The 12,492-nt window shown below is 50.4% G+C and overlaps 1 protein-coding gene across 6 annotated transcripts in view; it reads left to right on the top strand.

The window, feature by feature from the left end:
- Window positions 1-9,853: 9,853 nt before the first annotated feature.
- CLCN6 (Cl-/H+ antiporter 6) overlaps window positions 9,854-12,492 on the top strand; it is a 29,521-nt gene continuing 26,882 nt past the window's right edge. For 3 of the 6 annotated variants that reach the window (XM_084821809.1, XM_084821812.1, XM_084821808.1), the window contains exon 1: window positions 10,266-10,672. In XM_084821809.1, coding sequence (XP_084677935.1) covers window positions 10,349-10,672 — 324 coding nt within the window. In that variant the 5' untranslated portion in view covers window positions 10,266-10,348. Of the gene's footprint in view, window positions 10,054-10,235; window positions 10,673-12,492 lie in introns of those variants that run through there. The other 3 variants (XM_084821813.1, XM_084821811.1, XM_084821810.1) reach the window with 3 other exon arrangements.

Here is a 12,492-nt window from a genome sequence, read left to right as displayed (position 1 = left end):
TAATAATAATAATAATAATAATAATAATAATAATAATAATAATAATCACTGTTAAATGTTCGCCTACACATATACATTGGAACAAGCAAATTTTATGCAAATCACCTTCCTCTTTTGTCTTCTGTTTTGGTGAGGCAGTTCCTCTTTTTTGGCAAGCTGTAAGTGGCCACCCTAACTGGGGACTGAACAACAGGAAAGACATGTTGTCTCCCAGTTGCCCTGCTAGTGGGCTTCCCAGAGGAAAAGAGAATGCTGGATTTCCTTTGCTTTGATCCAGCAGGACTGGATTCCAATGTGCAAAGTACAATACCCCAAATCCTTTGAGGAAATGCCATGACAGGCAAACTGATATCAAAGAAAGACCACTTTGGATGACAGATTGGAGGCATTCAAGATGAGGCTGGACAGCCACCTGTCAGGGATGCTTTGACTTGGACTCCTACATTGAGCAGGGGCTTGGACTCGATGGTCTTATAGGCCCCTTCCAACCCTACTATTCTATGATTCTATCCCCACCGGGTTGTCCCCGTTACGTTGGCACACACAGACACACAAGTCTTTTCTTTAGACCAAAAAAGAGAGGCTTTTGTTGAAGCGGAAAAGTTTATATACAAAACACGCACATGTTACACCCTCACAAACTGCTTTTGTGCCGTTTGTGTTTTAATACTTTGGTACCCAAATAATGCAGTAGCTTAGAGGAATGTTATGTGCTCATTTGGTCCACGTTTGACACAACCCTGTAATGCAATGCTGTCATCACCTTCTTCCCATTCGCGATTTCTGCATTCTGATAAACATCCTCTGGCATTGCAGGGACTACACTTGTGAAGGGTAACATGAGCTACAAATCTGCCTTAGAATAAAAGAAGGTGCCCGGAACACAATACCGCTGTACTGTTCATTGGTTTGCTGCATATCCAATGTTGCGTGCCAGTACAGAAGGTGGAAAGGAACTTATGCTCGTTGAGGTATGCGCAAAATCCATCACCACCGATGTTGAACCTGGAACAAAATCAACCCAGAGATTATTATTTATTAAAAGGTTTTATACGGGTCTGAAGAGGCTGGCAGGAGAGGAGAGGAGAGGAGAGTGTTCCCAGCTGCCAGCGCAAGTTGGAGAGAGAAGCAGCAAGAGATTTAGCAAGAGTGGAGAGGTTTGCCCACAAAGGACCTTAAAGTTAAGACAGAACGTGACAGGGAGGGAGTGCAAAAGCAAGCTTAGCAATAAGTAGGATTATTTCGGATGATGCATTCTGACATTCCTTAACCCACCCCAAAATGTAGGTAGTTAAGTGAGGGACTTAAGCTCCCTCAACTGTCACCACCGCCAACCATTCCAGCAGGCTGTACAGAGGGAGATCAGAGGGGAAGCAGGGCCCTTCCGACAGCCCAGCTGAAAGATGACTTCAAGTTTTCCTCTTCCCTCCCCACCCTTTTTCCTTGAGTATCGTGTCTCTCTAGACTGTAAGCCTGCAGGGCAGGGACTGTCCCTTGCGCAAGACAGACATTTGCCTAAGGGACTGGTGTCCTGGCTCTGGGACAAGGGGTGGAGGTCTTGCTGTTTTCCTGCAGCCGCTCACTCCGGAATGGTCCTTCCACTGTGGTGGAAAATGCAACTGAAGTGATAATGTACAGAAAGCTCCTGCACCTATTAGGGGCCCCCAGAGCACGAGCCAGAGGGGAAGAGAAAAGAATCCCAAACAGGAAGCAGCAGCAAGATGTAAAGATGACCAGTGGTGCAGGGCCCCCATCCAAAGATGCATTTAAGGCTATGAGTCCTAGACGGGGCAGATCAGCCTTCCCCACCTTGGTGCCCTCCAGATGTTTTGGACTACAACTCCCATCAGCCCTGGGCAGCATGGCCAATGGCCAGGAATGCTGGGGGTTGTGGTCCAAAACATCTGCAGGGGGTCAGGTCAGGGAAGACTCAGGTTCATTGAAAATGTCTTAACTAGCCCTATCTTGCTGGGAACTTTGGACCTGTTGTATTTCCTTGCTAAAGTGCTCTCTGATTAACGGCACATCATCAGACGGAACAGCACAGCAGAAAAGCAGCTGCGGTGGCCAATTGCCGTCCACAGACACTGTGATCCCCTCCTTCAGGAACGCCTCAGTACCTTCCAAGGACATCCCAGATACATAAGAACAGTTTGAAAAAAGAATAACCCACCGACCTAAGGACATTATTCTGCCGCAGGGGTAGGTAGTCTGGTGTGCAGCACGTTCTAACCCCATAAGAACTCCCATTTCCAAGTCTATTGACCCGTAGTTCAGAAGGTGAAGGCAACACTTACCAGCCACTGTGGAGCGACCCATCGAATGTTCTCCAGGGTTGTCCTATGTCTTCCCTCCAGAGGCCAATCCAGTTATAAAGATGTTCTTTAAAGTCCATCACAAAAGTCTAAAAAGGAAAGAGAATGGCCAGGTCCTATCTTGGAAAATAAACCCTAAACTGCGTTTCCTGTGCAGTTTAGAACCATGATTGTGCTGGGTTATGATGATGATGTAAATTTATTAGATGCCCCCCCCCCCCAAGGCATCTTACAGCAGGGGTTAAAACAAGGTTTTGAAACAATTTAAAATAGAAACAATTAAAACTGCCAAGAGCTGAGAAAACAACGAAAACTAATAAGCCCCATCATATGCCGTCAAATGCCTGGGAGTAGAGGGCAGTATTAACCTGGTGCCAAAAAGATGATAACGTTGGCGCCAGGCAGACCTCCGTGGGAAGAGCATTCCACATTTGGGGAGCCATCACCAAGAAGGCCCTCCTCCTTGTTGCCATCCTCTGAGCCTCCCTTGAGGGAAGCACTCGGATGAGGGCCTCAGAGGATTGATTGATTACATTTGTATCCTGCCTTTTTTCCTCTTTAAGGAACCCAAGGCGGCGTACATAATCCTCCTCCTCTCCATTTTTAGCCTCACAACAACAACGCTGTGAGCTAGGCTGAGAGTCTGCGACTGGCCCAAAGTCACCCAGTGAGCTTCTATGGCCGAGTGGGGACTAGAACCCGGATCTCCCGGCTCCCAGTCCAACGCTTTCACCACTACACTACACTGGCTTTGTGGTGATGTGTGCAGTGTAGGGGTAAGCTCATACTGAGCGAGGCATTCCATCACGTGGTCCTGAGTCATGTAAGGCTGTATAGGTCAAAACCAGCACCTTGAATTAGGCTCAGAAACATACAGGCTGCCAGTGCAAGCCGGCCGGATCGGCGTTCTGTGTTCAGACCTTCTGGTCCCTGCTTTCAATCTGAATGCCGCATTCTGCATAAACTGCAGCTTACAAACTGTCTTCAAGGATGGCCCCATGTAGAGCGCACTGTGGTAGTCTGACTTGGAGGCTACCAGAGCATAAACGACTGAAGCCAGGTTATCCCTGTCCAGAAAGGGGCATAGCTGGGCCACCAGCAGAAGCTGGTAGAGGGCACTTTGGGCCACTGAGGGCACGTAAGCCTCAAGGGACAGAGATGGCTCCAAGAGAACCGCCAAGCTGTGAACCTGCTCCTTCAAGGGGAGTGCAGCCCTCTCCAGAACAGGTTGAGCACCCTCCATCCGGTCAGGAGAACCGCCCACCAGCAGCATCTCAGTCATGCATAGAGGGCTGCAACAGAGACGCCCATTTCAACACGTTTTGCCCGTTTAAAGGGGAGTTTAAGCAGCTCTCTCACCATTTCCTGTGGAGTGTCCAGCGTCACCAGGGAGCCGCCAAAAGAGCAGCAATGCTTCTGACTGGCTTCCCAGGTGTCTTCAGTGTCTGAGAAAAAGTAGCACCTTGTTCCATTCCTAACCCAGCTCTCGGGACAAGGGAGGTCTTCTGGCAGGGCTGGATTTCGCTTTCCTGCTGCAAGGAAAAGAGAAATGGCGTGGCGTTTCATAGTTACCACCTCCTGCAGCAGGGGAGAGGGCTGCAGCATTGTTGGTTGATCCCGATGAGCCCTGGACATCAGGGGTCTTGAACCTCAGGCCCATGGGCCAAATCTGACCCACACCCCCTTCCTCTCACCCCACCCCTTTCCCCCAACCACCGATCGTATGGCGGTTTCACAGCTTTCCCCCCCATCCTAAAAGATGGAACCGCCTCTCCTTAGTGACTGGCAGTGAGAGCTTTGAGCTACAACGGGCTGCTCATTTTGCCCCCACCCCATTTGCCTTTGGCTCCTCCCCCCACTGGAAGGCAGCCCCCAAGAGCTCCTCCGAAATTGAATTTGGCCCTCTGGCTGAAAAGGGTTTAGCACCCCTGACCTACCTGGTGGGGTTCAAGGGGGGTCAGGAGCAAATGCATTTAGGTCCAGGTAGGGGGCAAATAGGACAATGGCAGCATTGCAGCAAGACGGGAACTTAGAACTCACCTGCCACATAGATGACGACGATGACGATGACAGCTATGACTAAGAGGGCGATGGCACAGCCTAGCCCGAAATAATGTATTTTACCCCCACCACCTAGAAGAGAGAGACAAGCAAATTGATACAAATGGGCATTTTAGCTATTCTTTGTTCCGACAAACAGAAGTTTAAGGTTCCAGAGATGTAGCCTTCTAAGCTTGTCAAAGCAAGAGGGACTGGTCTTCTGTTGCACCAAAAGGGACTATATTAGCACCATCTGGGGCTGAAGAGCCTGGGTGCATCTCTCCATCGCACCTGCATAAAGCTTCAGCTGAGAGCCCCCCTTCCTCCTGCTATCCACTGTGGCTTCTGGGGCCATCCAAGGGAGAGGAAGCAGCAGCCCTTCCACTGTGCACATCACCTGGTGAACTGTGCAACTACGAACCTGGTGCGTGAATTTGCTTTTTTCCTCCTCTCTCTTCATGCCCTTTCCTTTTGTGTCATGTCTTTTAGACTGCAGGCCTATGGGCAGGGGCTGTCTGATTTCTTATCTCTGTAAGTTGCCTTGGGAGCCTTTTTTGGCTAAAGGGTGGGATAATAAATGCTATAAATATATATTAATGTGATTCATTAATTAATAACTGGGATTTCTTTCTTCAGTGAAGGCTGCAGCAATCCCTGGATGTTACTGCTTTAGTGGAATTATCTGAAAACACTCGTGAATGTCACTTCTGAAAGGTTTTACCAGTTTTACTCCCAAGGTGCTCATTCAGAAAAGACAGCTAAGAGCTACTAGCTAATGTCTGAAGCAGCTCTGAGGTCCTTCAGATGCCAACAGACCGGCATTCGGGCTCTGTTCAGTTACAAGGTAAAATTATACACATGGCATCAACAAAGATCCGTCTATAATGCCTTTATATATTTAATGGAAAATTTCTGCTCCACCGTACAACAAATAATCAGCTTGGATTCTCTTGGCTGTGGAATCCGCCATTTCTGCTGTGGGCTCTTGAGGGCCAAAAACAGGCATTACTTTAAATCTAGATCTAGCAGCAACATCTATTTTTTCCCCTTATCTGTATTCTAGAGTGGGCGCACGGGCTCAATCTGGATCAGGACTTTAACCCTTCCCCTGAGCAGCTATGGTCTGATCCAGATTGGGCCCTTGGTGCCTACTTGAGAATAAAAATGAAAAAAAGAAGAAGGAATAGCTGCTAGATACAAATCTAAGATACTGTCTGTTATGGCCTTCAAAATGAGGCAAGAATGCTGAAATGGAGGGAGGGAGAGCGGGGGAGATGTTCCCGTCTTTTTGTCCTCTGCTGCACAAGGTGCAAACCCAAGATGGAAAACTGAAGGTTTCTAAAGGCGCAATCCTATGCACGTTTCGACAGCAAAAGGTCCTACAACTCCCAGCATTCCCCAGCCACAAGCAGTTTTTTATTCAAGTTTAAGGGCTTCTGGCTAGCACAGCCCAGATTCAAATCTGATTTCAGCAGGCTATATAGGGAGTTGTATACCAAGGGTTGGAGAACCTCTTTCAGCTTGAGGGCTGAATTCCATTTCCGAGAAGCTCTTGGGGGCCACATTCCAGTGGTGGGTGGGACTGAAGCGGAGGGGCCAAAATACCAAACATACCAGCATATTGTCGCATAAAGCTCTTACCGTCAGTAACACAGCCTTAGGAGAGGCATTCCAGCCTTTCAGAATGCGGAAAAACCCATACAAAAACTGGAAACCCACCAAATGATCAGCAATCAGGGGAAAGGGTGTGTGGCCATCTGAGGAACCCCAGAAAGCTGAATTGACACCCTAGGAGAGCTGGTTTTGGCCCATAGCCCTTAAGTTCCCCACTCCTGTCAAATACTTACAAAAGCACTGTCCGAATCCCTGGAATAGATGAAGGACTAGGTCAAAAACTCCAGCTTCCCCTTGTGGTCCATTTTCTGTTTTACAAGCAATCAAATGAAAATGGTTAATAAAGGAACAAAAAAACCCACAGGCCAGTACTGGTTGGCAAATGTATGAATGAACAAGTTGGGGCACATTATTATACACAGGCACAGAGGAAGGAACCACCATGTAAGGGTTTTTTACAAAGAGGTCTTGGAGGTCCCCCCTTCATGGATCACTGCCTTGTTGTGGCGAAGCGGCTTGCGTAACTCAGTGAAGCCATAAGCTATGCCGTGCGGGGCCACCCAAGACGGACAGGTCATGGCAGAGAGTTCTGACAAAATGTGGTCCACTGGAGAAGGAAATGGCAACCCACTCCAGTATTCTTGCCAAGAAAACCCCATGGAACGTATCACAAGGCTAAAAGATATGACGCCGGAAGATGAGCCCCTCAGGTCGGAAGGTGTCCAATATGCTACTGGGGAAGAGCAGAGGGTATTTCCAAGTAGCGCCAGAAAGCGTGAAGCGGCTGGGCCAAACCCGAAAGGACACTCAGCTGTGGATGTGTCTGGCGGTGAAAAGAAAGTCTGATGCTGTAAAGAACATTATTGTTTAGGAACCTGGAATGTCAGATCAATGAATCAAGGTAAGCTGGAGGTGGTCAAACATGAGATGGCAAGACTGAACATCGACATCTTGGGAATCAGCGAACTAAAATGGACAGGCATGGGCGAATTTAATTCAGGTGACCATCATATCTACTATTGTGGGCAAGAATCCCTTAGAAGAAATGGAGTAGCACTCATAGTCAACAAAAGGGTGGGAAAAGCAGTACTGGGGTACAATCTTAAAAATGATAGAATGATCTCAGTACGAATCCAAGGCAAACCATTCAACATCACAGTAATTCAAGTCTATGCCCCAACCACTGAGGCCGAAGAAGCTGAGGTTGATCGGTTCTATGAAGACCGACAACACCTTCTAGAACTAACACCAAAAAAAGATGTCCTCTTCATCATAGGGGATTGGAATGCTAAAGTAGGAAGTCAAGAAATCACCGGGATAACAGGCAGGCATGGCCTTGGTGTACAAAATGAAGCAGGACAAAAGCTAATAGAGTTTTGCCAAGAGAACATGCTGATCATAGCAAACACTCTTTTCCAACAGCACAAGAGGCGACTCTACACATGGACGTCACCAGATGGTCAATATCGAAATCAGATTGATTATGTCCTTTGCAGCCAAAGATGGAGAAGCTCCATACAGTCAGTAAAAACAAGACCTGGAGCTGACTGTGGCTCAGATCATGAGCTGCTTCTTGCAAAATTTCGGCTGAAATTGAAGAACGTAGGAAAAACCACTAAACCATTCAGGTATGACCTAAATCATATCCCTGATGAATATACAGCGGAGGTGAGGAATAGATTTCAGGGATTAGACCTGATAGACAGAGTGCCTGAGGAACTATGGACGGAGGTCCGTAACATTGTTCAGGAGGCAGCAACGAAATCCGTCCCAAAGAAAAAGAAATGCAAGAAAACCAAGTGGCTGTCTGATGAGGCTTTACAAGTAGCTGAGGAAAGAAGGGAAGCGAAAAGCAAGGGAGAAAGGGGAAGATATATCCAACTGAATGCAGAGTTCCAGAGAATAGCAAGGAGAGACAAGAAGGCCTTCTTAAATGAACAATGCAAAGAAATCGAGGAAAACAACAGAATGGGAAAGACTAGAGATCTCTTCAAGAAAATTGGAGATCTCAAGGGAACGTTTTGTGCAAAGACGGGCATGATAAAGGACAAAGAAGGCAGGGACCTAACAGAAGCAGATGAGATTAAGAAGAGGTGGCAAGAATACACAGAAGAACTATACAGGAAAGATCTGAATGTCCCTGATAGCCATGATAGTGCGGTCACTGAACTTGAGCCGGACATCCTAGAGAGTGAAGTCAAGTGGGCCTTAGGAAGCATTAGTAACAACAAAGCTAGCGGAGATGACAGTATTCCAGCCGAGCTATTTAAAATCCTAAAAGATGATGCTGTTAAAGTGCTGCATTCAATATGCCAACAAATCTGGAACACTCAACAGTGGCCACAAGACTGGAAAAGGTCAGTTTACATTCCAATTCCAAAGAAGGGCAACGCCAAAGAGTGTTCAAACTACCGCACAATTGCGCTCATTTCACATGCCAGCAAGGTGATGCTCAAAATCCTACAAGCTAGGCTTCAGCAGTATGCGAACCGAGAACTACCGGAAGTACAAGCTGGGTTTCGGAGAGGCAGAGGAACTAGAGATCAAATCGCCAACATTCGCTGCATCATGGAGAAAGCAAGAGAATTCCAGAAAAACGTCTATTTCTGCTTCATTGACTACGCTAAAGCCTTTGATTGTGTGGATCACAACAAACTGTGGCAAATTCTTAAAGTGATGGGAGTACCAGACCACCTTACCTGTCTCCTGAGAAACCTGTACGAGGGTCAAGAAGCAACAGTAAGAACCAGAGATGGAACAACCGATTGGTTCAAAATTGGGAAAGGAGTACGACAAGGCTGCATATTGTCACCCTGCTTATTTAACTTATATGCAGAGTACATCATGAGAAACGCCGGGTTGGATGAATCACAGGTCGGAATTAAGATTGCCGGGAGAATTATCAACAACCTCCGATATGCAGACGATACCACCCTAATGGCAGAAAGCGAAGAGGATCTCAAGAGCCTCTTGTTGAGGGTGAAAGAGGAGAGTGAAAAAGCTGGTTTGAAACTCAACGTTAAAAAAACGAAGATCATGGCATCTGGCCCCATCACTTCCTGGCATATGGAAGGGGAAGAAATGGAAGCAGTGACAGATTTTACTTTCTTGGGCTCCAAGATCACCGCAGACGGTGACTGTAGCCATGAAATTAAAAGACGCTTGCTCCTTGGGAGGAAAGCTATGGCCAACCTAGACAGCATAGTCAGAAGCAGAGACATCACCTTGCCGACAAAGGTCCGTCTAATGAAAGCTATGGTTTTCCCAGTAGTAATGTATGGCTGTGAGAGCTGGACTATACGGAAGGCTGAGCGCCGAAGAATCGATGGTTTCGACCTGTGGTGCTGGAGAAGACTCTTACGAGTCCCCTGGACTGCAAGGAGGTCAAATCAGTCCATCCTAAAGGAAATCAACCCTGAGTGCTCCTTGGAAGGACAGATAATGAAGCTGAAGCTCCAATATTTTGGCCACCTAATGCGAAGAGAAAACTCCCTGGAAAAGACCCTGATGCTGGGAAAGACTGAAGGCAAAAGGAGAAGGGGACGGCAGAGGATGAGATGGCTAGATAGCATCACTGATGCAACGAATATGGACTTGAGCACGCTCCGGGAGAGAGCGCAGGACAGGAAGGCCTGGCGTGCTGTGGCACATGGGGTCACGAAGAGCCGGACACGACTGAACGACTGAACAACAACAGCCACAAGCACCCCCACCCCGTGCTCGCTTGCCTAGCAGAAGGCCCGCTAAACTCAACGGGCTTGCTTCTGAGCAGGGGCACGCGGGGGCTGGCGGCTGCTCCCTCTCTCGGCATCTCGCTTTTAAGGTAATTAGCGGTAAGATCAGAGCAGATGAAGGGCGCGCAGGCGGCGCCGCGGGGCTCCCGCCCGGAGGCCCTCTCGGAGGCGGGGGCGGCCGCGACGCGCGCCCGGAGCCGTCCCGCCCCTTCCGCCGGACGCCCGCGGAGCGGCGGGGCCGGGCCGGGCCGGGCCGAGGGGCGGCGATGGCGGCGGGGCCGCGCGGGGCCGGGCGCCGCTGCTGCTGCTGCTGCTGCGGGGAGAGGGCGAGCCGCACCCCGGAGGAGCTGGTGAGGGCGGCGGGGCCGCGCTGCGGGGCGGCCTTCCCCGCCAGGCGCCGCGGCTCCCCGCCGCGCGGGAAGCACGCCGGGTGCTCCTGAGCATGCGCAGAGTGCATATGTGTCACGTATATATCTCATATATATATATATATATATATATCCGCATATATATGTCAGAGATGGCCCGTCTCAGGCCGGGCGTGGAGGGGAGGGGCGGGGCGGGGAGGGGATGCTTTGTGCCGGGCGCTTCTGAGCATGCACAGAGTGCCTTCCGGCCGCCCTTCCCCGCATATATACGTCGGAGATGGTCTGCTTCAGCTTCCGTGGGGAGGGGCGGGGATGCGTGCCTCGGCTCGGGGGAAAGCAGCTCTGCACATGTTCAGAGGCGCCCCCTTGCCGCCGCAGGTGCGTGCAATATAGAGGAACGTGTCTGTGTACACGCGTTGCCCAGCGAGAAATGTGCCGGGCGCTTCTGAGCATGCACAGAGTGCCTTCCGGCCGCCCTTCCCCGCATATATATGTCAGAGATGGTCTGCTTCAGGTTCCGTGGGGAGGGGCGGGGATGCGTGCCTTGGCTCGCGGGGAAGCAGCTCTGCACATGTTCAGAGGCGCCCCCTTGCCACCGCAGGTGCGTGCAGTATAGATATATATGTCTGTGTATTCTCCTATAGTCATATCTTCTGTGTCGTATTCGTATACGATATATGTCCGTGCGTTCTCCTATACGCTAAAGGAGAAGGGGGCGGCGGAGCATGAGATGGCTCGATAGCATCACCGATGCAACGGACGTGGACTGGCACACGCTCCGGGAGAGGGCGCAGGACGGGAAGGCCTGGCGTGCTGCGGTCCGCAGGGTCGCGAAGGGTCGGACACGACTGAACGACATACGCGTTGCTGAGCGAGAAATATATCTGGTGCTTCTGAGCATGTACAGATTGCCTCCCGGCGACTCATTGGAGATGGGAAAGCACTCTGTGCCTGCTCAGCAACACCTCTGCGCTGTTGCTGAGCTATCTAGTCTCTGCCCCGGGATATATAGGAGGTGAGAGCGGAGGCAAATAAGCTCGGATTGATCCATCGTTTCAGAGATGGAGGTGGGGTTGGGGGTTGGGGTTGTGACTCGGAGCGCAAGAGACAACTGCAGGAGCCTTTCAGGGAATGACTCGAAGCCGGGGCCTGTTTTGCAAGTCCTTTGAAAAGATACCGACTTAGGCATTTTGGGTGGCATCCTGCCCAAGAGCTCCTTGAACGCAGCAAAATGTGGATTGTGTGTGTGCAGTGTCAGAAATACGGTGGATGTTGACATCGACAGGCAAGAGTTCCCCAGGCCCGGAGGGAAACCGGGGAGAACTCTGATGTTTACCAGCTAACCTTACAGGGCCTCCATGAAATGGCCTCTTCGTGGCCATAATTTATTATGCCTTCTGTGCAAGTTTGTGGCATTTCCCACAGGACTGTTTGCAGTCTAAAGGCCTCCCAGTATAGGCCCACTTTCAGCAAGTTTCTGATATTTCTGCATGCGCGCATGCTTTTAAAAATCTGAGGTGAGGAGGCTTTTCTCACACGTGCGTTATAGCGCCGGGCACCCCTTCTTGTTGCTAGCCTGTACTTGAGAGGCAACTCTGGTAAAGTTCTGTTTGGGGGAGGCATTGAAGGGACTTCGGGTGCAAGCCGTGTGGAGGAATGGGGCGGGTGTAGGAGATGGGACTGGGGTGATACCATAGAAGATGGAGGCGTAGCCTTCCATGGATTAGCTGCAGAGTTGTCGCAAACGGGGGGGGGGGCGTTTGAGCATGTGCAGAGTGCCTTTCAGGGGTCAGATTTCTGGGGAGCCTCAGCCTAATGCAGCCTTTCCTGACCTGAGGCCTTCCAGACGTCTTGGGCTACAACTCCCACTGCCCCAAACCATTGGGCATGATGGGAGTTGTGGTCTGACATATCCGGAGGGTGCCATGGCCGGGAGAGGCTGTCCTGGTGGCTGGAATGGGCTGAACCGCAGGAGGGACTCCTGGCTCCAGAGGCTGGCCATGGGGTGAGCTCAGGCCACAGGTGGGGCTGCAACAAGCCATGGACAAAGGTTGGGCCCCATAGAGATGCAGCCGACCCAAAATGGATCGCCCAAAGACTCTCGCTGGAGTAGGATTGGGGCTGGCCCCAAACCGCAGCTCTTTGTTAACAGGCAGAGGGAGCCCTCGGGGTGTGACTGGTGCGCCGTGCTTCCTTGGCAGCTGAGGCCACGCCAAACCCGGCCTTCTTGCCATCTGTGCTCCCCGGCCGCTCCTCCCTTTCCTCAGCATCTCCTTCTTCTTGGCTTCCCAGAGTCCTTTGCATTCAGACCTTTTGTCTTCTCCATGCATGTTTTTCCCCCGCTCCCTGGAAGGGCCGTAGCTCAGGGGAAGTACCACCCGCTCAGCGTGGCAGCTTGTGGCCAAGTTTCACATCGTTGAT

This window comes from Heloderma suspectum, chromosome 15, assembly GCF_057233095.1.
Source record: "Heloderma suspectum isolate Gila_16-S chromosome 15, 16-S_ref, whole genome shotgun sequence".
NCBI classification, from domain to species: Eukaryota; Metazoa; Chordata; class Lepidosauria; order Squamata; family Helodermatidae; genus Heloderma; species Heloderma suspectum.
The sequence above is the reverse complement of the archived record's forward strand: the minus strand, read 5'-3'. Positions and strand labels throughout refer to the sequence as shown.